At 43.7% G+C, this 27,295-nt stretch overlaps 1 protein-coding gene across 1 annotated transcript in view; it reads right to left on the reverse strand.

Annotated features, from left to right (window-relative positions):
* Nucleotides 1–3,669: 3,669 nt before the first annotated feature.
* C1GALT1 (core 1 synthase, glycoprotein-N-acetylgalactosamine 3-beta-galactosyltransferase 1) overlaps nt 3,670–27,295 on the reverse strand; it is a 69,199-nt gene continuing 45,573 nt past the window's right edge. The window contains exons 4-5 of the mRNA XM_068131189.2: nt 26,817–27,165; nt 3,670–7,341 (exon numbers count right to left, since the gene is read on the reverse strand). Of these exons, the coding sequence (XP_067987290.2) occupies nt 6,952–7,341; nt 26,817–27,165 (739 nt within the window). The 3' untranslated portion in view covers nt 3,670–6,951. The remainder of the gene's footprint in view (nt 7,342–26,816; nt 27,166–27,295) is intronic.

Here is a 27,295-nt window from a genome sequence, read left to right on the forward strand (position 1 = left end):
CTTACAGAGGTTTTATATTTAATTTGTAATAAAAAAAAACTACTTTCACGTTTCAACTATTTTAGCAATATTTTTCAGGTACCCGTAGATTGGCATCGCACGGTGTCCTACGCCAATCAGGCTGTATATAAAACAATTGGAATCTCTTCGCAACTACACACACGATGAAACTTGACCACAACCTTCATCACCCGTGATGGATTATTAAAAGTTTGTTCACGTCATTAAGAAAATCAGGGGTTTTCCACACAAAATAGGTATTTACTTTCTTCTCCGTTTACGTATTTCGTGGGTCATCCAAACCTACCAGTGGTTCCATGGTCTACCAGGTGAGCCCAGGAGCATTGCCTCTATTTTTTTTTACCTCCACCACCGAAGGTGGATGGAGGTTATGTTTCACCCCTGTCTGTTTGTGAACACGACTTCTCAAAAAATTGTGGACGGCTCCGGACGAAACTTGGTGGACAGGATGGGTGTGAGACAAGGACGAAATGATTAGATTTTGGTTCAGGCCCGAATCCACATATGACCCATCGGTGGGATACGCACACTCACTCGTCTCTGAGCTGCCTAGTTTGAGTTCGTATAATCATGACCCACTGTCATCCCAGTGTTTCACAGGGAGGGTGATTCATCAATGTGTGCCGTCCCTCGGATAGACGTTAAACTGGGCATCTCCTCTGATAACATCAGCTAGTGGACGTTAAAGATCCCAGGTGTTCTTCGTCAAGAGTAGATGAGCTGCAGTGTTTTCAGAAAGTATTCACACCCCTTGACTTTTTTCACATTGTGTTACAGCCTAAATTTAAAATGGATTGAATTGAGAGTTTTTGTTACTGATCTACACATAATACCCAAGAATGTCAAACTGGAACTTTTTTTCTAGAAATCTTTACAAATCAATTAAAAATGAAATACAGAAATGTCTAATTCACATAGGTATTCAACCAACTAAGTGAATACTTTGAAGAAGCCCCTTTGGCAGTGATTACAGCTTAGAGTCTTCTTGAGTATGTCTGTATCAGCTTTGCACATCTGGATTTGGGGAGTTCCTCCCATTCTTCTTTGCAGATTTGTTCAAGCTCTGTCAAATTGAATGGGGAGCATCAGTGAACAACAATCTTCAAGTCTGAATCCCATTGAGAATCTGTGGAAAGACTTGAAAATTGCTGTTTGCCGACACTCCATATTCAACTTGACAGAGCTTGAACAAATCTGCAAAGAAGAATGGGAGAAACTCCCCAAATCTAGATGTGCAAAGCTGATACAGACATACCCAAGAAGACTCGAAGCTATAATCACTGCCAAATGGGCTTCTTCAAAGTATTCACTTAGTTGGTTGAATACCTATGTGAATTAGACATTTCTGTATTAATTTTTTAATTAAGTTGTATAAATTTCTAAAATAATAGTTCCAGTTTGACATTATATCGGGTATTATGTGCAGATCAGTAACAAAAAAAATCTCAATTTAATCCATTTTAAATTTAGGCTGTAACAACGAAATGTGAAAAAATTCAAGGGGTGTGAATACTTTCTGAAGACATTGGATATATGACAGAGGCTCCATTCCAGATCTGACTGAATCTGTTTTTGGACAAGTCCCAAAGAAAACAGCTGTGAAAAAGCTTTATTGAGAATTCTTCCAAAGAGGATTAGTAAGAAGTTTGACCATTAAATTGTAGATCTATAGTTCGAAATACAAGTGGTCTAGATCAATAAAATAAATCGGAGAAGGCATCTTCGATATGGGAATGATCATAGAAAGGTATCTAGAAAATGCAGGATTCTCATGTGTGCTTCATTGATAATGAGAAAGCATTTAATAATGTCAAACAGGTGAAAATGATGGGGATTCCCAAGAACCTTGGAATAAATAGAAAATATCTTAGAAATTGAGCTAAATTATCATGAAAAATTCAACAGTAGTGAAAGAGAGAAGGGTTTCTCCACAAACATTAGAATACTAAAAGGTGTAAGGCAAGACTATCTACATTCACTATTACTGTTTAACCTCTTCAAGAAACTTGTATTCAGAAAGAGTGAATGAATGAAAGATGTAGTAATTGGGAATACATCCCTCACCTGATGGAGCCAACTGCACAGGTCCATCTGGGAACTTCACTGTGCTGCCAACTTTTCCAAATGTGCTCTGTCCTAACGAATAGAGGTCCCAGTCTGATATTTTGAGTGCATACGGGGTATCATGTGCTTCTAAAATTGTTTCATGAACTTCAGGTTTGTTGGCCATGCGGGGGTGAAGGTCAAAGCTGATCTTGTCCTACAATTTTGGATGTAGCGCCTTTTGCACATAAATTTTTTTTTTTTCAGTAAAAGATTTGTTTTGAAGGAAGCTTTAATTTGACATCAAAATCAGTTCTTTATGATAATTAGAACCTGAGATACAGCACTCTAAAGTTGCCACAGTCACGCAAAAGCTCAATGACCTCGTACACCACGTATATTCTGAAGATTTGGGCTGTGGAGCGTTTTTTTTTTGTTTTTTTTTGTATACAAGATCGAGGCTCGTGAAAGAGCTAACATTAATCGCACAAAAAAGTCAAAACGACACATGAAACACAAAATAAGGGGAGCGGTAGACAAGATGGGGAGAGAGGGGAAAGGACACAAACACAACATTTGAGAGCAGGGACATCGAGAGATCTGTGGGAGGGAGAAGGCTTGGGGGAGGTGGGAGAGGTATAAAACGTATGGACTTCCGGGAAAGAAGTTGAAATTTCAAAGAAAGTGGATCTGGGGTGAATTCGCGGGGGTAGAAAAGATCAAGGTTTTGGATGGGGGAAGATAAGAGATGGTGGTGAACAGCTGTTTTAAAGTCCTGGAGGGAGGAGTGGGATTGAAGGGAGTGGGGGAGTTTGTTCCAGAGGCGAGAGAAAAGGGGAATGAAAGAGGGAAGGTGAGCAGAGAGCCTAGATTTTGGCAGTTTAACCATAAGAGGGTTGCTGGCAGATTTTGTGCGACTTGTAGGAATATTTGGGGGACAGAGCACAGGAGGGTAGCTAGGCCAAGGAGGAGTCGGTGGAAGACAGAAAGACCACCAACCTGCCTGCAGTGAGTGAGTAAAAGGCCCTCGGAGTTAGCTTACAATGTAACAAGTTTATGCGATCTCATGGAAGAGAACGTACCAGTTTGAGTACCAGTTCACTGGTAATTCCCTGCTTGTCGTAAAAGGCGACAAAAAGGGTTGGCGTCAGGAAGGGCATCCGGCCGTAAAACATTGCTTCAAAAAGGGGACCAAAAAACAACAACAACCACGGTCCCCGAAAAAGGCCAACCCCCACTTTGCGGGGAAAAATGGCCTCTAAATGTGTTTTTTTTTTGTTTTTTATGGAAGAGAGCAAAACTGATGACAAAACTGAGAGCAAAACAAAACTGATGTTATCTACAAAAAAAGATTTTGATAGGATTTCACATGTAATGATGCTGAAGCAGCATGCCGCTCTTGGTGGTTTATGCTCACCTTTCTAGACCATGGTAGCCAGCTGAACCAAGGCAGCAGTTTGGGACCAGTTCTGTTGCCGGTTTACATAAACTGTCTTACTGGGGAAACCATTGTAACAGTTCGCTGATTACAAGTTAATGCTGAATAGTGTTCCTCAATAGCCTCATTGGCACCTCATACAGAACAGGTAATCATCTTCAAAAAGGTAATACTCAAGAAAATAGTTTTATTCATATTTCAGCAGTAATAAGTGCATTAAAATCTGCAAACAAAAACATAATTTTTACATACAATTTATTCCATGCAATAATTTATAATTAAACCATTCAAAGAAATTGTGGAAAAATGACTACAATTATTTCAGAATTTTTTTTTTTGCCATCCACAGGTTTACAGACTCCTTTGTTGCACAAGCACAAGAGTCGACTACCCATACAACTAAAAAGGTAGCTTTAAAAATGGGCAAGTTCAAGATAGAAAATGTAATTTTAAATCAAAAGAATTTAAAGATTCATCAGAGTTCGATTTCAAAACTATCCTCGACTGTTTGCACAATAATTAAAACAATCACTTTTAGAACCAATCACGGCAATGTTGTCTTAATATTGATAGAAGGTCACATTGAGCCAACAACTTCATCATTTCATTGCTCAAGATGGCTGCAAGTCAAGGAAGGGATGAAATGAGAGTTTTCATACGGAGGGCATATCAGCGGTCAGGAGTTTTTAAAATCTGGATGGACGATACTCTCTACAGTCCATTGGTGCTGCCGAAGCAGTTTCTTGGCAAGGTGTATACTGGGAGGTTTGCCATTGCCTTCCGAGCATTGTTTGTACTCTATCCTTTTAAATGCTCAGTATCAAGCAAGGAAGCAGCACGCAGCATTTTGTAACATCTATGCTACGACTCAGCCAGGGTTCAAACCGCCGACCTCCCAGACTCGGAGCGGACACTAACCATTATGTCACTGATTCTGGTTGAGATAATACAAGCAATACATTTCACGAAAGTCCCACATTTGCAGATATTTTTGACAAAATGTTTATTTGAAAGCTGTGGCTGATGTTCTTTACTTTCCTGGGGTATTATACAAAGTCAGTTTGTTAACTCCACGTTAAACTAGTCTTTGTAATGACTAGATTCGGTCTGTGTCAGCGGAAAGAAACAAGGGCCCAATTGTCTTGAACAAATATTGAGGTATGCTAACCACCATTGGAAAGAAGGTGAAGTGATATTTTCCCTTTTTCCAAGAAAGAGTTTTGTTAACTTGAGGCTCATGTAACACATGGTGGACAAGAACAAAACTAGAAAGAGCAATCAGAGATTGCAAACCCTCCCCAGGATGTATTTTAAGTGGTTTTTAAGGCTTTTGTGTTAAAACTAATATGGCGGCCGAACCACGTGACCAATGACGTCATCATTTTTTTTTTTCTAAACTAGTTTGTCGAATTATAACGTTGTATTTGTATTTGTCGAATTATAACGTCATAATGGAGGCACCTATGACATCATCATTAACATATGTTATTCCCCATGGAGAGTTCTTTACAATGAGCCATGTCTCCATTTTTTGTGTTGAGCGCTTTCAGAGATATAGAGGTGCAAAGTTTTTAGGTTTTTCCAAGATGGCGGCCGAACTACGTGACCGATGACGTCATCTTTTTTTTTTTTCTAAACTAGTTTGTCGAATTATAACGTTGTATTTGTATTTGTCGAATTATAACGTCATAATGGAGGCACCTATGACATCATCATTAACATATGTTATTCCCCATGGAGAGTTCTTTACAATGAGCCATGTCTCCATTTTTTGTGTTGAGCGCTTTCAGAGATATAGAGGTGCAGAGTTTTTAGGTTTTTCCAAGATGGCGACCGAACTACGTGACCGATGACGTCATCTTTTTTTTTTTCCTAAACTAATTTATTCCTAGATTATGCTCAAGAAATTTAATCTTGATAGGATGAAGTTTTGTACTCGTCGAATTATGACGTCATAATGGAGGCACCTATGACATCATCATTAACATATTTTAATCCCCATGGAGGGTTCTTTACAATAAACCATGTCTCAATTTTTTTTTTATTCAGCGCTTTCAGAGATATAGAGGTGCAAAGTTTTTCGGTTTTTCCAAGGTGGTGGCAAACCACGTGACCCATGACGTCATAAGTATCATTGAAAAATTACACAGGTGGAGTTGCACCTACGGTGAAAATTTCCTGTCAATCGGACCAACGGTTGCAGAGAAAATCATATTTATTCTGTGCGGACAGACCAGCGGACTCAAATGAAATACCCCTCTCCTCTAGCGAGGGTAATGAAGGAATGATTAGATGTTTGAGCTGCATATGGTAGAAGAAATGGTTTGCCTGGGAAATTAATTAGTTTGTAAAGCTCTTCTGCTCAAATGGTAATCAAAAGGCTCAGAGATGTAGCCCCACCACCACCCTTCTCAATATCTTCATTACGTTTTGACTGCTTATCACAAATATTTTGACCTTCAAATGTTTGGATCACCCTGTAGCGGTAAGCTACTCGGGTTGTACAATTTAATACACACGTTGCAAAAACTTGCACTTGTACAAAGTTGGTAAAACCTGCCTCCTAGCTCTGTATAATCATTAATCACATACATTCAAAAAGTTGTACATCTTCCGCCCACCATTAAAACTGCGACAAATGAAAAACGTTCCACCACCATCTCAGTAAAATGACTCCATCATCTTAAGATGATGCAATAATCCTGAAAAAACTACCCCATTCTCATAAACGTTTTTGGTTCGACATTTTATCCAAATGTATATCCTGTTGCAAAAACCTGCAAAGAACTTGTGATACGAATTTCGAAACCGGGCCATCGAGTACGATTGAAGAACAACTCTTGCTCATGAAGGCTAGCTAGTGTCGATCTGCGTCGGCAGACAAGTAGACGATGGATGAAATCGACAGGTCGATTGAGGAACGCTGAGCGCCATGGGAAGCAAGAAGCCTACGTTTGGAGCGTTAACCCTTTCCGGATCAAAATACGATTAGCCACCTTGTGCAATAGTCTATTTTCACTCCCTCTTACGCATTAAACCAAATCAAAGTTTTCACTCAGTTATGATTATGACTGATGTGCAGCATAGTATAAAGAAAATGAAGAAGAGGAACTCAACTTCCAGAAAGTCAGGCTTAAATGAACAGTATAAAAATACATCTTCCTTGAGCATTTGAAATCAACAGTATGTTCAAAGAAAAGCGCTGAAGTGCAATGAATTCGTAATCGAGGGTACCGGTTACACTCCCGAAACACCCACTTTATCCCCGTTGTATTCCAAGAAGGCAAATTTGTTTTCAGGCTGTTTCAGGAAGGACGACGTCAAGAGGCCGTGGCACAATGGATCACGCCTTTCTCAAAGTCCTCATTTGATTCAGCAGCACAAGGGTATCAGTGAGTTTGAAGACTGCCATATTGAAGGAAACAATTGACAGCAATCCACATCCGTCTTTATTGAGCATTCTCATTGGTGTTCTCAAGTTTTATCGGTTGTTTTTGTTCATCATGTTTTGGTTCACGATCAACCATATTATTACCCTCTTCGTTGACTTCATCTTGTGCATCCTTCGCTTTGTCTTCCCTTTGCGGGACTGCTTGAATATCGTTCTTCATTTGTTCTTTCTCAGGTTCAGCTTTCTTGGTTGGTTCCACTTGATTCTTTGTAGCCTTGTCTCTAGTCCTGTTCCTCAAAGCGTTTTGGATATTAGGTGAGAGTGGAGCGACATACTGACTCTGGAAGCCATATGCTCGCAGGTGCAGGCTATAGTACTCAAGCACGTACATCCTAACCCAGTCCACGTAATGAAAGGAGATGGAGAAATCTGAACAGCATTCTGGACCCTACACCATACAACACACATTAGTCATCAAACATATTCTTGCAAAACAAAATCTCATTCATCATCATGAAACCATACTCAATACTAACATAATTCCGAACATAAAAAGTGATTTAAGGATACATTAGTGGTCGTCATAAAGTTTTAAAAAAAGAAAGAAAAAAAAAAGAAGAAGATTTGTGGCACAAATTTTTGTTTTCAAAATAAATATCAATATCACAACATAAAAAACAATTTTGTAGGATACAAACTTTCAATGTTGCCATGAGCAGAGCTATTCTTGAGCAAAAGTCAAGAAGTGCCATTGAGACGTGTCAAATACAATGTCATATGGGGCAGGTTCACTGGCATTTACCTAGGAGCATTACAGATCGGCAAATTAAGGGACTAGTCGAGAAACACCCACACCCTACAGAAGAGGCCAGAAAGGTGGAAGGGGAGTCCTATGTATCTGTATGTGCACAGTCGCGTTCAATTTGCCACGATAGACCATACGCGGCAAGACATCTTCAGACAGGTTTGATCCTAATAATTGGATGCATTGTTCCAAAGATGGCATTGGCAGTATCTATAGCTGTCTGGAACTTATTGTGCAGGTGCTGGAAGCGGATGTCACGGTCTTGTCTTACCGTCGTCACATGTGGTGCAATGGGATGAGAATGATCATCGACTCGCCCTGTCATGTTGCATTGGTCTCCCCGTCGAGAAATGGTTGGTGGGTGGACATTTAACCAATGAACAACAAGTCTGTGTTACATTCCAGCATTTCAATTGCCTGGTTCCTCTCGGTGTTCTTCAATTGCGTCATTTTGCAGACGTGTGCCAAAACCTTATTAGATGTTGCTTATACAGGGTTTGGGTGTCCACAATGCAAGTGCAAAATGAAAGATTTGCCATGTGGTGACATTTGAATCTGCTGATTTCAATGTCTGCCTGTGTGTATCTCTGACTCTCCCACTCCCTACCCTCTTTTCCTTTCCTGCTTGTTAATCCCTATGTTGGCTGTGCCCATTTGTTGCCCTACTACCCCACTGTCAATTTAACCTTGCTCTTCCATGAGCCTTGTTCTTGTAAAAGGGAAAAGACATTTTGAATAAAGTCTTTATCACTTTGGAATAACCGCATCTCATGGCTGAAGATGCTATGATTTTATCTGAGCGAGATGAATCTGTCTGGGGCAGAAATTTGAAGATTTAAAAACTTTGGCGTGGCAACAAGAAAAGGCCTTTTTTGAGGAAGCAAGCATGCTGGTTAACGTTGGCAAAAGTGTACTGAAGTCTCAAGGTACTTTTCCTGAGATTATGCAATTCGTTTTACGTGCAATAATAAATCATACATTTAGCAATTTAAAAAATTCACTTTAACTATTCACTCCCTCTTATAACATTAGGGTAAAACATGACATATTTCCATGACATTAAAAAACATACCCACTTCTGAGGGAGGTTGGGGGGTGCAATAATGACAAACACAAGCACAGAGTTTTGCTGATGCAAGACGATTCTCACATTGTTGAAAGAAAACCTTTTGAATATCCCTTAGCTTGTACAGAATATCTTGAGATGTATGCATAATCATACTACATTTTGTGACTGTGACTTCGTGTTTGTGACCGTGCACCTCCGGGGGAATAACGCACATACACGAAAAATGAAAACGTAAGTTATGCCATAGCATTCTGTTTCGCAATCGAGTTGTATCTATCGTGTATATGTGGATAGATGTGTGTTGGGAATGCGAGTTAAATCAAGTTCATGTCGTTTCTGTCTTTAACTTCACATCGCACCATTTCATGCTAAACACACTCGAACTCACATCGACATGTACTATCTAGTTCTTCATCGACATGTTCTTTAGCAGAAAGGTGAATGCGATCTCAAGGGAGGCAAGTGCAATTTCAAAGTAAATGAGTGCAACTTTCAAAGCCCTCTGCCCCACTCCCACTTCCACATGCAAGGCACCGCTGCCCGCCACTCCGCCAATCAGGTGCTGCCACAGCGAAGGAAGCGGGTCCCCACCAATGACCATCACGGCCATTCATCTGCCCCCGCAAGCCCTGTGCCAATAAGGGGATGCCAGGCCGAGGAAACGAGGAGGAGGAATGAATAAAAATGGGGAGCACACAGAAAGAACGACACAGAACAGAGCTTTGCCTTACCAGAAGAGAACTAAAGAGAAATCTGAATAAATAGAACTATCTTCATGCTGCCTCAAAGTCACCGCCTGCCCCTGAACGACGGCACGATATCCCCACAGACATGCAGATCATCTTGTTCTGCTTGCGAACATCGTGCAGTTCCCACAGATAATAGGCCCCACCACTGTAGAGGAGGGGGTCCAGAGGGAAGCCAGCCCGAACAACCGAGCAGTGGGTACGGTAGCCTCTGTTGAGGTTACAGAAGGTGTTCCGGGTGCGAAGTAGACCCTACACTTAATCTCTCATACTCTTAATTTCTTAATCACTCTTACCACACTCTCATTTCTTCCTGCAGGTGTCAGGATCAATTTAATGTAAAGGTGTTGTCATTGTTGTCAGGCATCTGAGGACGGGTGTTATCAGGTAAGGGATAAGGGGAATGCATACGTGCTTTTTTCTTTCTTTCTTTCTTTCTTTTTTTTTGAATACAAGATCGAGGCTCGTGAAAGAGCGAACATTAATCACACAGAAAGAAAAACCGACACATAAAACATATAACATCGGGAGCGGTAGACAAGATGGGGAGAGAGGGGGAAGGACACAAACACAACATTTGAGAGCAGGGACCGAGAGACATGGAGACACCGAGAGATCTGTGGGAGGGAGAGGGCTTTGGGGGGGGGAGGCATGGGAAGGGGGGGTGGGAGAGGTATAAAACATATGGACACTGCCAGGACTTCCAGGAAAGAAGTTGGAATTTCAAACAAGGTGGATCTGGGGTGAATTAATGGGGGTAGAAAAGATCAAGGTTTTGGATGGGGGAAGATAAGAGATGGTGGTGAACAGCTGTTTTAAAGACCTGGAGGGAGGAATGGGATTGAAGGGAGTGTGGGAGTTTGTTCCAGAGGCAGGAGAAAAGAGAAATGAAAAAGTGAAGGTGAGCAGAGAGCCGAGATTTCGGCAGTTTAACCATCAGAGGGTTGCTGGCAGATCTTGTGCGACCTGTAGGAATATTTGGGGGACAGAGCACAGAGAGAGCTGGGGGAGACAGGCTGGCGAGGAGTCGGTAGAAGACAGAAAGACCACCTACCTGCCTGCGGTGAGTGAGTGAAAGGCCCTCAGACATGGCTTCATCGCGGGAGATTCCATTGATTCTGAAAGCTTTGGTTTCAGCAGCGTGAAGCCGAGCTAGGTGTGAGGCAGGAGCACCGGCCCATAGGGGAGAACAGTATTCCATTGAGCTGCGGATGAAAGCCTTGTATGTGGTGAGGAGCTCAGGTGTGCCTAGGAAGGACTTCGCACGATGGAGGATGCCCAGTCGGCGACTGGCTTTGGAGGCCAGCTTGGAAATGTGGTTTTCCCACGAAAGACCATGGCAGATAGTGAGACCCAAAAGCTTGAGCGACAGAACTTCTTGGAGAGGATTGTTGAGAAAGTAGATGGGAGGGTTGTCCAGTCGATCTTTTCGGAGAGACATAGTAAGAGTGTGAGTTTTGTCAGGATTGAAAGACATGTTCCACTTGTTTGACCAGTCTGTGATTTTGTCCAGGTCTTCAGAGAGTGAGGAGGCTGCAGACTGCCGATCTGAGGGAAGAGGAATGGAGCGGCAGAGAGTTGAGTCATCAGCAAAGAGATAGAGAGGATTTTCCAGAGTCGGAGAGATCATGGATAAAGACCAGAAAAAGCACAGGGCCCAGAACCCTGCCTTGGGGAACTCCAGCCTGAACAGGAAGGGGAGATGAGAGAAATCCATTCAGGGCCACACGTTGACTATGACCAGAGAGGAAGTCTGCAAGCCATGCATGGAGATTTCCATGGATACCATAGGAGAGTTTGGTGAGCAGAGCTGGGTGCCAGACCGTATCGAAGGCACGTGATATGTCAAGGGAGACAGCTCTGATTTCCTGTTTGGCATTGAGGATTTCCATCCATTGTTGAGACAGCAGAAGCAGCATGTCCAGAGTAGAGTGACCTGGTCTGAAACCAAATTGATGATCAGAGATCAAGCCATTGGAGAAGAGGAAAGATTTCATATCTGAAGCAATGATGGATTCCATGACTTTGCTGATAATTGGGAGCAGGCTGATTGGTCTGTAGTTGCAAGGATCTGTTTTTGCACCTTTTTTGTGTAAAGCGGTAATGTTTGCTGATTTCCAAGCAGATGGCAGATGACCTTGAGAAAAAGAGAGGGTGAAGAGAATGGAGAGAGGGAGTGAAAGAGCGGAAGAACAGGATTTTAGGACCCGTGGGCTGATGCCCTCAGGTCCAGTTGCAGAATCAGAGTCGAGAGTTGACAGAAACTTTTCCACCTTGTCAGGAGCAAAGGACACAGAGTCCAGGAGGAGCTGGGAACGACTGGGTACGGTGGGTACAGAGAGGGATGGGTTTGGGACACAAGATTTAGAGGCAAACACAGAGTTGAGGCGTCTGGATTTGACCAGACGCCACCAGGATTTGGAGGAAGGAGACAGATAAGAGAGTTCGGTCTTGAGAACGGAGAGATATTGTTTCCTGGCACTCCTGAGGGTAGACACACACTTGTACCGAGCTTGGTGGAAGGAACTGAGATTGCCTTCAGTTGGATTTGCCTTCCAAGAGGCAAAGGCAAGTTGTTTCTGGGCAACAGCCTCACCACAAGATTCCATGTACCATGGACGGGAGGAAGGGTATGACAACAGAAGACGAGATGGGATAAATCTGCGCATAAGAGAGAGCAGTTTGCTTTGGAAGAATTCCCAGGAAGAATTGATGTCAGAGGCAGTGGAGATGGGAGACTAATCCAGACGATTGATGGCTGCTTGAAGACCGTGCCAGTTGGCCTGAGTGAAATGCCAGACTCGTCGACGCGGAGGAGGCTCCCTGAGAATGGTCAGAGAGAAGTCCACTTTAACAAACACATGATCAGATGAGCGGATTGGAGCAGAAGAAGAGCAGCAGACATTTTCAGGGAAGTTAGTCATAACCAAGTCCAGAAGAGAAGATGCTCCGTTGACTGAGATCCGGGTCGGGAAATTGACAGATTGTGTCAGTCCCAGTGAGTCGCAGAAGTCCTTTGCTGAGGAGCCTTGGCTGGTGAGAGAGGTACCCACACCCAGCCAACTGGCATGGTGACAATTGAAATCACCACATATGAGGAAGAGAGAGTTGGGATGAGTCGATAGAAGTTGGTCCATATTATCAGACAGCCAGATGTAGATGGAGTCATCACTGTTTGGTGGACGGTACAACACACATATGAACAAGAGGTGGGAGCGAAGGGGAAGCCGTAGCCAGAGGTATTCTTGGGGGTGAGGTGGAGAGAGGGCAGTGCAGGGCGAGTGAGAAAGAGAGTTTTTGATAAAGATAGCAACCCCACCTCCAGGACGAGGCTCAGGTCTATCATACTGGAGGAGGGAGTAACCCGGGAGAGATACTAAGGAAGCAGAGACATCATGGAGGAAAGTTTCTGTTGAGCAGATCACGTCTGGTTTGTCAGAAGCAACCTGTATGGAGAGATCAGTTATGTTTGAACGAAGGCCCCGGATGTTTGAGGTCCATACCGTTAATGAAGAGGAAGGGGGGGGCATCGGATACAGAACAGGGGGGAGGAGGGGTAGGGTAAGATGTGGAAGCGGTAGGAAGAGCTGTTGAAGGTGTGTCAGAGATTTCAGAATAGCTCGGAGAAAGGGAAGGATGGGGCGTACAAAAGGTTTGATGGTGATTGGGTGAGGCACAATGAGATGTTATTTGAGGAGGGGGCAGAGCGAGGCAGAAGGTTTGGGGAGATGGAGGTGAGAGCTGGAAGGGGGAAGAAGTGGGGAGGACGCTTTGAGGAGGAGGGGTGAGAGGGGGGAAATGGAGAAGAAATGAGGGTGGAGAGATTTGAAGGGGAGGGGTGAGGGGAGTTTATGAGGGGAGGGGTTGGGGGGAGTTTAGGAGGGAAGGGACAAGGGGAGGGATTTGAAAGGGATGGGAGATGGGGAAGATTTGGAGGGGAGGGGTGAGATTGGATTTTGGAAAGTCTACGATTAATGGGAAATGAACATTTATTGCAAAATGAGTTTCTTGTGACCTTCGAGTTAAAAATACGTTTAAGGACGCTGGAGGGGGGGTGGAGTGCAGGTGAGTTTAGGGAATGTATGAAAGAGGCACTGTAAGAAATGGAATTTTTTATTGGGATGAATAGATTTGGTGAGCAAGTCGAAAGCAACCTTTAAAAGAAGAAGAAGAAAAAGGTGTTATAATATACGACAGAATACAGTACTTCAGGGGAGAGTTTAAACATTTTAAAGTTTAACAGTGAAAACTATCTGGGGAAATGGAGGAGAAACACGTGGTCGAAGAACGAACGAACGAATAAGAACAACAAATAAACGAATAAGAACAACGAATAAGAACAGAGAAGGAAATGTTTTTTGTTTTTTGCTTTTTTTTGAGTTGAGATTTTAAACAAGGAAGTAGGCTAAGGGGTGAAAAGATTGGGAAAAACAGAGAACGAAAGTTATTGGAGCACAATCGATGCACCGCTGAGAGAAAAACAAAGCCTCAAGGTAGGACACGGTACAAGGCCTCAAAAGACACGACACGAATCAACACGATTTTCGATACAGGTATGAAAGATTTACACCAAGATTTTTCCTCGTGACCCACTGTAGGTTCATACACCATAAAATAAATACAGTTTTGACGAAAATACAAATGGCAACAATTACTTATAGTGGGGGGGCAGGTGGTCCGAGACAATGGGCCCATAGAACTTTCATGATGAGAAGTTGCCACCTATTTAGATATGTTCTACATATGCCTAGGAACAGGAAAATTGATGTTGCCAATTTTGGAGCTGTCAAATGGCGGCCATTTTGAATTCCAAATTGGCTGCCATGATCATGCTTTTTTCTTCAATGAATACAATTATTGCTCATATTTTTAAAATAATATCAAAATTTTATCCCATAATATGAGTGAACATGAAAGGAGAGACATTATGATTCATTGTATGCATATTTAAAACAATTATAAGGTCATTTTGAATTTAAAAATGGCCGCCATTTGAAATGAGCTGTTTATTTATTTAAATATTCTTCTAAATCCATTGTAATAGAGTATTTTTTTCTTATTTCTAACTTTGGGATGCTACTTCTAACAGACAATAATATATTAAATAAATTGGCCCTTTTGAGTATCCGTAACAAATAATTAGCTGTGGAGGGCAGCATCTGGGTTACCTGCTGCCTCTACTACATCCATAAGCACATGGCATTGGACAGAAGTTTCTGCTGTATTGTCATGCAAAGTGATCACAGCATATATTGTTACTAAGGTAAGTTTAAGTTACAGTACTTGTTTTTAATTGTGCTTACATGTCCAGAAAGCTTTGAAAATACATCAGCAAAAAGTTTCAAGAAAGGCTTTTATAAGAAGCTAATGAATTAATGTGGAAAGCTTATCACCCATAGCATAGGCCTATATCATCCATTATAATATATCATCCACATAGGAGCGTTGACTTATTAAGTATTTCCCAAGAAGAGGCAGATACCAAGCTCATGCTACATGCTGTTGATGCCACCAACAACGGTGCTACCTCATTGAGAATCTATTCTCCTGATACGGATGTCTTGGTTCTGGCTATTAGGCGCTATCCAAATATTGCAGCAGACACTAGTATGGTAACTGGTACACTGGTACAGGAAACAACCACAGAGTAATCAAACTTGGACCAATACATAAAACTTTGGGGCCATCAAAAGCAGCAGCACTTCCTGGATTCCATGCATTGTCCGGGGCAGATATTACCGGAAAGTTTGCAGGCAAAGGCAAGATAACATGTTGGAAGGTTTTAGATCATTTGGATGACAACCATGACATCGTTGTAGCATTGACGACACATTTTTTTGTAGCAGTGATGACACTTTTGCCTCCAGCTCCAGATTGATGACACATCGTTGTAGCAGTGATGACACCTTTGCCTCCAGCTCCAGATGCCGTCACACAGTTAGTGAAATGCGGATGTGGTCGGACCCGCTGTTCCAGTCACCAATGCAAGTGTAAAAAGAATGGACTGTTTTGCACAGAATTTTGTACGTGCTGTGAAGGGGAAGAACTATGCGACAATGCTCCTTCTAACCCCGAAGTTGACTCTGACAATGAAGAGAACAGTGATGATGATGATGATGTTTAATACGGCTATGAAAGTAGCAAACTTGCAACAAGTTCATGTAGTTCCATTCTACATGGTTAAGACTGCATTTGTTGGACATGCAGTTGCAAGGTGTGTACAGTAGATGTGGGTGTGGCTATTGTGTCTGGGGTATGTGGGGTGTGTGCTGGTACTGCGAGCGCATGATACTGCACCTCATAAATTTGTTATCCTCTGAAATGGATATTTAAATATTGTCGCTTGTAGAGTTAAAGTCTACAAATTAAGTCCATAGAAGTGACTGTGTTTATCGTTTTATATACGAGCTAAGGTGTGTATCTGAGTACCAGTTGCTTTGATGAGTGTCTAACTGTGCAAAAAAAGTTTGAGAAAAATACCGGTAGGTATCGTTTTTAGATAACACGTGTTACCACAATATCTAAAGGGGGGATGGTCCGATTTCATCACATGCAGTTTTCACATTGATTGAATGGCTTTGACCCTCTAACCCACCTGTGAAGTTTCATGCTGGTATTTCAATCGTTTTGACAAGAGAGCTAAAAATGTGCATTTGCAAGCCCCATAGAATACTGTGGTTCAACTAATTGGTTGACCAATAGTAAGCAAGTTTTGGCGTACAAAATCCAAACTAAACATCTTGCAGCCCTACAATTTCACAGGGTCAATGAGAAGAATAGCAGCTTTCTTCTCATATCAAAATTTATACCACGTCCGGTTAAATCTGGGGGTCAATGTTAGGATGAAGCTGTTCATCGGACCATGGCCCTTAAATTTTAATGCAATTTGTAACTTTTTGGCGGCCATTTTGAATTTCAGGATGGGTGATATCGTATGTAATTTGAACAAAATATTACTTACATTGATTTTGAAGTATTAACAACAATGAAAACCTATCCTTTTGCTTTCAAAATTGAGGTAAAATACTTTCATTGAAACTAACCAAGCGAAAAATAGTGGCAAAACATCGGCCATTTTGAAATCCAAGATGGCTGCCGTCTGCCACACTTACAAAAATGGCAACATGCATTTTCATGTACTTTGGTACCTAGATAATGAATTAAAATATGTGGCACCTTCTCATCATGAAAATCCTACAGGTGTCCACTTGCCCCCCCACTATTAACTTCGATAGCGTGGAGAGCATGGACAGCTGCGAAAAAACGTAACCTCGCCGGCAAGACCGGAAGCGGAGGTCCGGAAGCGGAAGACCGGAAGTGGAGTTAGGCAGGAATTCAAACGATGTGCAGGAAGGCGTAGCTAAAGGAACCACCCACGTCACCAGTGATCAGCCAATGACAGGTCGTGGGCACGCAGGACCAATGAGAGATCGAAGACAGGCAGAACAACCAATCAGGTCTGGACTTTGCCCCAGCAACTTGCGCCGGCAAACTTTGACCAATGAGAGATCAAGGACGGGCAGAACAACCAATCAGGTCTGGACTTTGCCCCAACAACTTGCACCGGCAAACTTTGACCAATGAGAGATCAAGGACGGGCAGAACAACCAATCAGTTCTGGACTTTGCACCAGCAACCTGCACTGGCAAACTTTGACCAATGAGAGATCGAGGACGGGCAGAACAAGCAATCAGGTCTGGACTGAACATTCCAGGGAGCTTTTGCCACCCAATATAAGCCAATGCCCATCGCATTTTGCATCCTGGCTCGCTGATGAATCCTGTCTGGCTGCTGAGTCCTGTCTGGTTGCTGAGTCCTGGCTGGTTGCTGAGTCCTGGCTGGTTGCTGAGTCCTAGCTGGTTGCTGAGTCCTGGCTGGTTGCTGAGTCCTGGCTGGTTGCTGAGTCCTGGCTGGTTGCTGAGTCCTGGCTCGTTGCTGAGTGCTGTCTGGCTGCTGAGTCCTGGCGAGCTGATGAATCCTGCCTGGCTGCTGAATCCTGGCTCGTTGCTGAATCCTGTCTGGCTGCTGAGTCCTGTCTGGTTGCTGAGTCCTGTCTGGTTGCTGAGTCCTGTCTGGTTGCTGAGTCCTGTCTGGTTGCTGAGTCCTGTCTGGTTGCTGAGTCCTGTCTGGTTGCTGAGTCCTGTCTGGTTGCTGAGTCCTGTCTGGTTGCTGAGTCCTGTCTGGTTGCTGAGTCCTGTCTGGTTGCTGAGTCCTGTCTGGTTGCTGAGTCCTGGCTCGCTGATGAATCCTGCCTGGCTGCTGAATTCTGGCTCATTGATGAATCCTGCCTGGCTGCTGAATCCTGGCTGCTGAATCCTCGCTGATGATCCTCGCATGATCTCCTTCCTCTCTCTCCCTGATCCGGCTGACCGGCAAGTGTTGGTCTCTCCCACCATTGATCTTGAAGCTGGCTGTCTGACGTGCTGGTTCGCCTTTCCTGCGCTGAAGTTCGTCGTTCGTGCGGACCTTCAAGCTGTGCGTCCTGAGCGGCCATGGGCTGCGCGCTGGAACTGGCGGACCCAAGTCGGCGTCGACACGTATATCGGTAGGAATTAACATGTGTGTCATTCCGTGTGTGTGTGTGTGTGTGTGTGTGTGTGTGTGTGTGTGTGTGTGTGTGTGTGTGTGTGTGTGTGTGTGTGTGTGTGTAGGTGCCTGTTGGGTTTAGGTAGGTAAGAATTAATAAGACTGCCTCTCCGTCTCTTTCTCTTTGTCTTATAAATAAAAGGTTGTACATGTTGTTTCTTTCAAACCTGGTCGGATCGTTTTTTCTCCATTGGCCTAGCATCATCCGAGACCGAATTTGGCTTGAATCAGGCCCGACAATCACGGAAGGTAATGCCGCTTCCCACACAGTGCAATCACTCGGCACGCCATAGGGTGTGGAAAGTGAGGGTTCAATCCCCGGTTTCTCTGGCCGCATGTCTCAAAGGTATTTGGGATTCATTGACCAGCAAACGCTTCGGCGCGTGGCTGGGAGACTGGCGATTGGAGTTGCTTAGCAACCCATCGATCATGAGTTTAGTCGTGGTCGGCGGCCTGTGGACCCGGAGTTCGAGGGGGTACAGGGTCATAAACCCCCCTTAGTACGTCGACAAACGTGGGATCCGCAACAATATATATATTGTTACGGATCCGGGGGACGGCACTCCTCTTACCGAGGGGGGTTTAATCCCCTCGTCTTTTTAAGCTGGCCGTCCGACCGGTCCTAGTACTTGTAACGCTCCTTTGCGGGGTGGGATTGATCAGGGTTATTGGTCCAGTATTAGCCTGAATACCTTTATCAATCCCTCCGCAAAACAGGGAGACAAGTACCGCTCGAATCCCGGACAAGATGGTATTTTGCCGAGCGGTTTAGCAGTCCGGCATCCGAGCCGTTAGCAATAGACTAAACCCGATTGCGAAGCGGTTCGGCCAAAATCGTGCCACAGGTACTCAATCGGGAAATCACTAAAGCGGTCGGATGAGAAAGAAACCAAAGTAAGGAGGAACAGGTATTTATTAATTATGTACAAAACCAAAGAAACCAAGGGAGAGGAAAAGAAACGAAAGTAATTTACAGAAGAAGAAGAAGACAGTGCAATTCTTAGAACAAGCTTAACTTATACCCCAGGGACAACACAAAGGACAGACCATGGACTTACACGACAAAGGGAAATTGCAGGCAGGAATGGCTCAGGGAGCGAACGGTCCAGGCCGGAGGATGAGGTTCAGGTCCGTGCAGAACGGCAGGGCTGGAGGCGAGCGGCCGCCGACTCCCCGCACTCTGGTTCACACGGCGGGGTTGCTCGTGGCAGTGCGTCAAAGCTGCACGCGGCAGGGGCTGTTTGAAGCAGCGTCTCTCTCTCGCACCTCACTCCACAGAACTCCGAACATGGACAACACTCAAGCGCCTCCCTCCACAGAACTGCTTGGTTCGTGCTCCCTCACTCATCTGCATAAGCAGTCCCTCACTCCTCCTTTTATTGCCCTCCCCAAAATCAAGCTGCGGGCTACGAGGGCACGCCTATTGGGTCGCTCACCGCGGTGCTGATGGGCCGTTAGGGCTGGCTGACTCCACCTCTGATGACGATGAGGTGCCACGCCCCCCCCCCCCCCCCCTTCTTCTCCGAGATGAGCACATGGCAATGGCGGCTTGCAGGAATGGAAAACCACTCGCACCCTTTTTGAAAAGAACAAAAGGGACCTATCTTATTTGATTTGATGCAACGGAGATTCATCTATTGGAAACATGGCCTTACCTGAAACACACAATAATGAAATAACTACGAAAGGGCCTATGATTTGCTACGTGTTGCAATGTGGACTAAGGTGCAATTATTTCAATTAACAGCCAATTAAGGGGAAATGTACACAAGCGTTATTTATAAGGGATTTTACAACTAAATTTACAAAATGAAGGTTCTAAAAACTGCAACAAAATATATATATATATATATATATATATATATATATATATATATATATATATATATACATATACATATATATATATATATATATATATATATATATATATATATATATATATATATATATATATGTATATATATATATATATGTATATATATATGTAGATATATATATATATATATATATATATATATATATATGTATATATGTATATATATATATATATATATATATATGTATATATGTATATATATATATATATATATATATATATATATATATATATATATATATATATATATATATATATATATATATATACAGTCATCCCTCGCTATATCGCGGTTCACTTTTCGCGGCTTCGGTACATCGCGGGTTTTTCTCGCTAGTGTATGTAAAATTATATCGCGGATTTTTCGCTATATCGCGGGATTTTGCGGTATAAATGTATTTTTATATACTATTATTTTAAATATTTTTGTGGTAAAATAAGCATTTTCTAGCCTAAAAAATTAAAAAACGTAAAAAAATAAGAAAAATACAGTAATTAAAACATATTACAAGAAATAAATTACTGTACATAGTGTACAGTAGAAGAGTAGACAAAGAGACAAAGTCGTGCGTATGGAAAACGCAGATGCGGCAGCTTCCACTTGCGCTAGTTACCCACATAATGGGTAACTGTAATGCTCTTTCTGGCTGTGCAGTACATTCATCATCGTCATCACCTTCATCGTCATCAGTACTGCACAGCTAATTCATCATCATCTTCATCACGCAAGTTGTAGTATTGAAGAGCCGGGGCTCTTGCTTGATACAAACTCGTCAAACTCGTCAAACTCGATACAAAGACACAAACTCGTCAAACTCGATACAAAGACACAAACTCGTCCGAGAAGATATTTATTCTCAAAACCAACTCGGGAACACTGAAAAGCCCGTTTATCGGGCTGCATTATAAAGCACAACCAGAAACCGAAACCGAAAGCCACGCCTCTCAAGCGTGGCATGCTTCGGTGGTCACGTGATCAACAGGTGTAGCTGATTATACCCGCACGCGCGGCACGCTTTAGCGGTCACGTGACCAGCCACTCTGGTGCCGGGGATCCCCGCCGGTGACGTCACCGGCTGGAGCAAGGAGATTCTGATGCTGGTCTTGCTTGGGGGACCCATGGGTAGCTACAGTATCTTCAATGGTGAGTACCCATTCGAATTTTATATGTTGTTAAAATTACGTATGTTTAAGAGTGTAAAAAGTGTTTAAGAGTATAGGAAGTGTTTATAAGAGTATGGGAAAGGTTAATAAGAGTGTGAGAAAGGTTAATAAGAGTGTGGGGAGGGTCATAAAGCTTTAAAATATATATAAATAATAAAATAAAAATATGGTCGCTACTTCGCGGATTTTCGTCTATCGCGGGGGGGTTCTGGAACGTAACCCCCGCGATAAACGAGGGATCACTGTATGTATATATATATATATATATATATATATATATATATATATATATATATATATATATATATATATATATATATATATATAATATATATATATATATATACATATATATATACAGTCACGTGAAAAAGTAAGTACACCCCATGTAAAGTTTTGACTTTTTCAACATATTTCAACATACAGCTATTTGATCTTCATTTCCACAATATTGATAGATAAAGGTGATATAAGATAACAAATATCATGAAACATTTACATTTTGTAGTCCTGGTGTTGGCTTAGCGGTTAGGGTGCCGGCTTGGGATCCTAGGATCCTGGGTTCGAATCCCGGTCGATCACTGAATTAACGCCAGAGGGGTTGACTCAGCCTGTCATCCTTCTGAGGTCGGCAAATTAAGTACCAGCTGGCTGGGATAAATGATCACGGTGTGTACCCCGGTTTAGAATAGGTACACCGTATCCCTGCGCATCGCAAAAGGCGACCAAGGGTTGGCGTCAGGAAGGGCATCCGGCCATAAAAAAAAAACATTGCCTCAAACAGGGAACAATGATTGTCATGGGGCCCGCAAGGCTAACCCCCGCTCTAGCGGGGAAAATGGCCTTAAAACGATCATTCATTCATTCATTCATTTACATTTTGTAGTCCATTGTATAATGGCAATGTGTGGTCAACGTAGTCGTAGTCAACGTGTGGCCCTGAATGGGTTTCTCTCATCTCCTCTTCCTGTTCAGGCTGGAGTTCCCCAAGGCAGTGTTCTGGGCCCTGTGCTTTTTCTGGTCTTCATCAATGATCTCTCTGACTCTCTTGAAAATCCTCTCTATCTCTTTGCTGACGACTCTACTCTCTGTCGCTCCATTCTTCATCCCTCAGATCGGCAGTCTGCAGCCTCCTCACTCTCTGCAGACCTTGACAAAATCACAGACTGGGCAAACAAGTGGAACATGTCTTTCAATCCTGACAAATCTCACACTCTTACGATGTCTCTCCGAAAAGACCGACTGGACAACCCTCCCATCCACTTTCTGAATAATCCTCTCCAAGAAGTTCTGTCACTCAAGCTTTTGGGTCTCACTATCTGCCATGATCTTTCCTGGAAAAACCACATTTCAAATCTGGCCTCCAAAGCCAGTCGCCGACTGGGCATCCTCCGTCGTGCGAAGTCCTTCCTTGGCACACCTGAGCTCCTCACCACATACAAGGCTTTCATCCGCAGCTCAAAGGAATACTGTTCTCCCCTCTGGGCTGCTGCTCCTGCCTCACACCTAGCTCGCCTTCACGCTGTTGAAACCAAAGCATTCAGAATCATTGGAATCTGCCGCGATGAAGCTAACTCCAAGGGCCTCTCACTCACTCACCGCAGGCAGGTTGGTGGTCTTTCCGTCTTCTACCGACTCCTCTCTGGCCTTGCCCCCCCAGCTCTCTCTGGGCTCTGTCCCGCAAATATTCCTACAGGTCGCACAAGATCTGCCTGCAACCCTCTTTTGGTTAAACTGCCAAAATCAAGACTCTCTGCTCACCTTCACTCCTTCATTCCTCTTTTCTCTTTTCTCCCGCCTCTGGAACAAACTCCCTCACTCTCTTCAATCCCACTCCACCCTCCAAGTCTTTAAAACAGCTGTTCACCACCATCTCTTATCTTCCCCCATCCAAAACCTTGATCCTTTCTACCCCCGCTAATTTCACCCCAATTCCACTTTTTGAAATACCAACTTCTGTCCTGGAAGTCCTTGGTGTCCTTGTGCTTTATACTTCTCCCTCCCCCCCCCCCCCCCCCTTCCCATGCCTCCTCCCCCCGGGCCCTCTCCCTTCCACACATCTCCCTGCTCTCGGATGTTGTGTTTGTGTGCTTCCCCTTTTCTCCCTATCTTGTCTTCCGCTCCCTCTTTTTGTGTATCTTGTTTGTCTGGTCGATTTGTTTGTGAAGTAAATGTTAGCTATTTCACGAGCCTCGATTCAGTATTCAAAAAAAAAAAAAAAAAAAAAAAATGTGAATAAACATAAATGCATATTTCGCAGGTGGAAAAAGTAAGTACACCCTTGGCTCCAAGAGGTGGTATTGTCCCCTTTGGCAGAAACAACCTCAAGTAGGCGTTTCTTATAACTGTCGACCAGTCTCTGACATCGACTGGGAGAAATTTTTGCCCACACCTCCATGCAGAATTATTTCAGCTATGCGATGTTTGAGGGGTTTCTTGCATGCACAGCTCGTTTCAAATCCCCCCACAACATCTCGATGGGATTTAGATCCGGGCTTTAACTTGGCCATTCCAGAACCCTCCATTTCTTTCTTTTCAGCCATTCCTTGGTGGATTTACTGGTATGTTTAGGGTCATTGTCATGTTGCAAGGTCAACCTTCGCTTGAGCTTCAACTTTCTGACAGATGGACTCACATTATCCTCAAGCACCCTCTGGTACAATGAAGAATTCATCGTGGATTATATGAAGGTGAGCTGCCCAGGCCCTGATGCAGCAAAGCTGCCCCAAACCATATTTCCACCACCATGCTTTACAGTTGGTATCAGGTTCTTGTGGTCAAATGCTGTCTTTGGTTTTTGCCAAACATGTCTTCTGGTACTGTGGCCAAATAGCTCTACCTTTGACTCATCTGTCCAGAGCACATTGTTCCAGAAGTGCTGGTCTTTGCCGAGGTGTTCATTGGCACACTTTAGTCTTGCCCTGTTGTTCTTTCTGGACAGCAAAGGTTTCCTCCTGGCACACCTCCCATGTAGATCAAATTTGTGCAGCCTCTTTCTAATGGTAGACTCGTGCACTTTGACATCAACAGAGGCAAGAGCTACCTGGAGGTCCCGTGATGACATTCTGGGGTTCTTAGAGACTTCTTTCAGCATCTTGCGGTCTGCTCTCGGGCTGAACTTGCTGGGGCGGCCTGGCCTGAACAAGTTGGCAGTTGTTTGGAATCTTCTCCACTTGTAGATGATCTTCCCGACAGTCGAATGATTGATTTCAAATTGTTTGGATATCTTTTTAAATCCCTTCCCAGCCTCGAAGGCATCAATAACCTTCTTTCTGAAGGCCTCAGAGAGCTCTTTTGATCTAGGCATGGTGACGCCACACACTTCAACAACAAAGAGCAAACCAAACTAAATGTCTGAGGTTTAAATAAGACAGGTTCCTCCAAGATCCTCTCAAACGATGTTCTAATCATTTGCACCTGAGCTGGTGCACCTGATTCTAATTTTAGGTATTTGAAGTAGTGATAAATGTAGGGGTGCACTTACTTTTTCCACATGCGAAATTTGCATTTATGTTTATTTAAATTATACAATGGACTACAAAATGTAAATGTTTCATGATATTTGTTATATTATATCACCTTTATCTATCAATATTGTTGAAATGAAGATCAAATAGCTGTATGTTGAAATATGTTGAAAAAGTCAAAACTTTACACGGGGTGTACTTACTTTTTCACGTGACTGTGTATATATATATATATATATATATATATATATATATTGTTGCGGATATGGGATTTGCATCCATCCATATCCGCTTGTAAATATTCCCCTATTTCCTCAATACTTCCCAACTATCCCCAATCCCCCATTCCCTCGTCCCATTTTCTGTAAACAACACTCTGTAGACCCGACCTCCCCCTATTTCCCCCATTAAATGTCGTGCCCAGGTTCACCGCATCTCATGTAAGACAACTATAGGACATCTTGCTAGTTATTCTTAGTCTGTCAGTTAAGGACTCGTTTCCATTAATTCTGACCCTTCGTTGCACCAGAATGTGATTGTATGGCACCGTTAGGAAGTTTAGGACCTCCCAATACCTCCCCGCAGCTCTTCCTCACGGTTCAGCAACAACAACAACAACAACAGCAATGGCAGTGGCGTGCACAGGGAGTGCGCGTCCTCACTCCGGCTTGGTTGGTAGGGGGTGTTGGGAGGGCACGAGGCCTTCCCAACGAGCCGCCATCGAACATGTGCTCGACGGGGTTACCAAATAGGGGCTCCCTGTCAGCTCCTCGTCAAGGGCGGAGCCTGGTAACCCCCGCACCCAATGGAAGCGGCGGACCGGCCCCAGGGGGGCGGAGCCAACCAGCCGAGGGCGTGTCACTCCCCGCTGAGCATGCGCAGGAAGAGGGAGGTGACGTCAGATGCGCGCTGAGCTTGGAGCAAGCAAGACGTACCCTCCGAGCGCTGTGAGGCCTCCCCGCATCTCTGGACTGGACCGTGCTTTATCCTGTCCCCGAGCCAAGGTGCACCTTGTGCTATCGACTACTTGTCCCTTCCTGCCATCAATCCCTGTGTAAGTCAGCCTTGTTCCGTTTGTCTGTGGTCTGTCTGGGTATGGTTAAGATAAGACGGTATTTAAGTGCCTATCTCTTCTGTGTCTTTACCTCACTACCGTGTAATCTACCCCCTTTTCTCCACCACTGTAATTATACCCTCCTCCGGAGGTCTTGAGAACTGTACCCCTTGCGTCGTTTCATCTATCCCCGTCGTTGTGTCCTTTCCATCATTGATTTAGCATAGCGCGATTTGGTCAACGTCTGGGTGGAATCGGGGTCTAGTCGGGGAATAACTGTTCGGTCGCGGTCATACCAACCGCTCGGTCAAAAATAACATCTAAACCGCGTCCGTAAGTATATATATATATGTATATATATATATATATATATATATATATATATATATATATATATATATATATATATATATATAACACACACACACACACACACACACACACACACACACACACACACACACACACACACACACACACACACACACACACACACACACACACACACACGTTTAATGTCTATGGCTTCTCAAACTGCTTGACGGAATGAGCTGAAAACTTGTGGTTGTATTCGGGGTATGCCAGGGAAGGTTTGCAATGGTATAAAAATTTCATAGGGTGGGGATGGTCGGTGGGGTGGAGGAGGGAGGCGGGACCCCAATTTTGGAGGTGTATTAATATTTAGCACTACCCAATGGGAATGGGTACTTCAGGTCATAACCATAGAAAAACATTAAAATGCTGTGGGGGAAATCAACCCATCCATATGGACTGGTTCTTTACTAGAACCACCTTTAGAGGCCATCTTCCCCCGCAGAACGGGGGTTGGCCTTTTTCGGGCACCCTGGTCCCCTTTTTGAAGCAATGTTTTATGGCCGGATGCCCTTCCTGCCGCCAACCCTGTTAGTCGCCTCTTGCAACACAGGGAATTACCAGTGAACTGGCACTCAATTTGCCGACCTCGGAAGGGTGACAGGCTGAGTCAACCCCCCTGGTGTTAATTCAGCGATCGACCGGGATTCGAACCCAGGATCCTAGGATCCCAAGCCGGCACCCTAACCACTAAGCCCTGGTTCTTTACTAATACAAAGAATTTCTTATCAGGGTGAAACTTGAAGGTACAATCGTAACATCAGTTACCATGGTAGTTTACCTCACTGGCAGGGTGGTAGCAGTATCTCCAATACCAAAAGTCTTTGCCCAATGTGCCACGGATGAGATGGTGCTCAGGAACAAATGGGTGAAAGGTTTCACGTTTTGCAGCGTCACGAGAGTCCCCAGGCTTGACTCCAATTTTCTCCATGCAGCCCCCCAGGGCCAGGTCTTCCACTGTACTTGTGTGCGTACAGGTTCCATCGTCGAAGGCCTTAACAAAACGACGCAATGCCTCTCGGCTCAAGACATAACCTGCTCCACCACTCATGTAACCCTGCTTGACATATGGACGAAAGTGACGCCCAAAGTAGATTGGTTGTTCAGGAGTATAGTTTGATAGCATCAGCCTGGAAGAGGGAGAAAATGGGGGACGGGTGGTAATTATAGGAATTAGTGTCAAAATGGACACTCCATACTTTTCTTTTCTTTGACTTCAAAATACTAAGATGAACTAGAATGCCAAAGCATGTTGCAAGT

This window comes from Myxine glutinosa, chromosome 1 (assembly GCF_964187855.1).
Source record: "Myxine glutinosa chromosome 1, kmMyxGlut1.1, whole genome shotgun sequence".
Taxonomy (NCBI): domain Eukaryota; kingdom Metazoa; phylum Chordata; class Myxini; order Myxiniformes; family Myxinidae; genus Myxine; species Myxine glutinosa.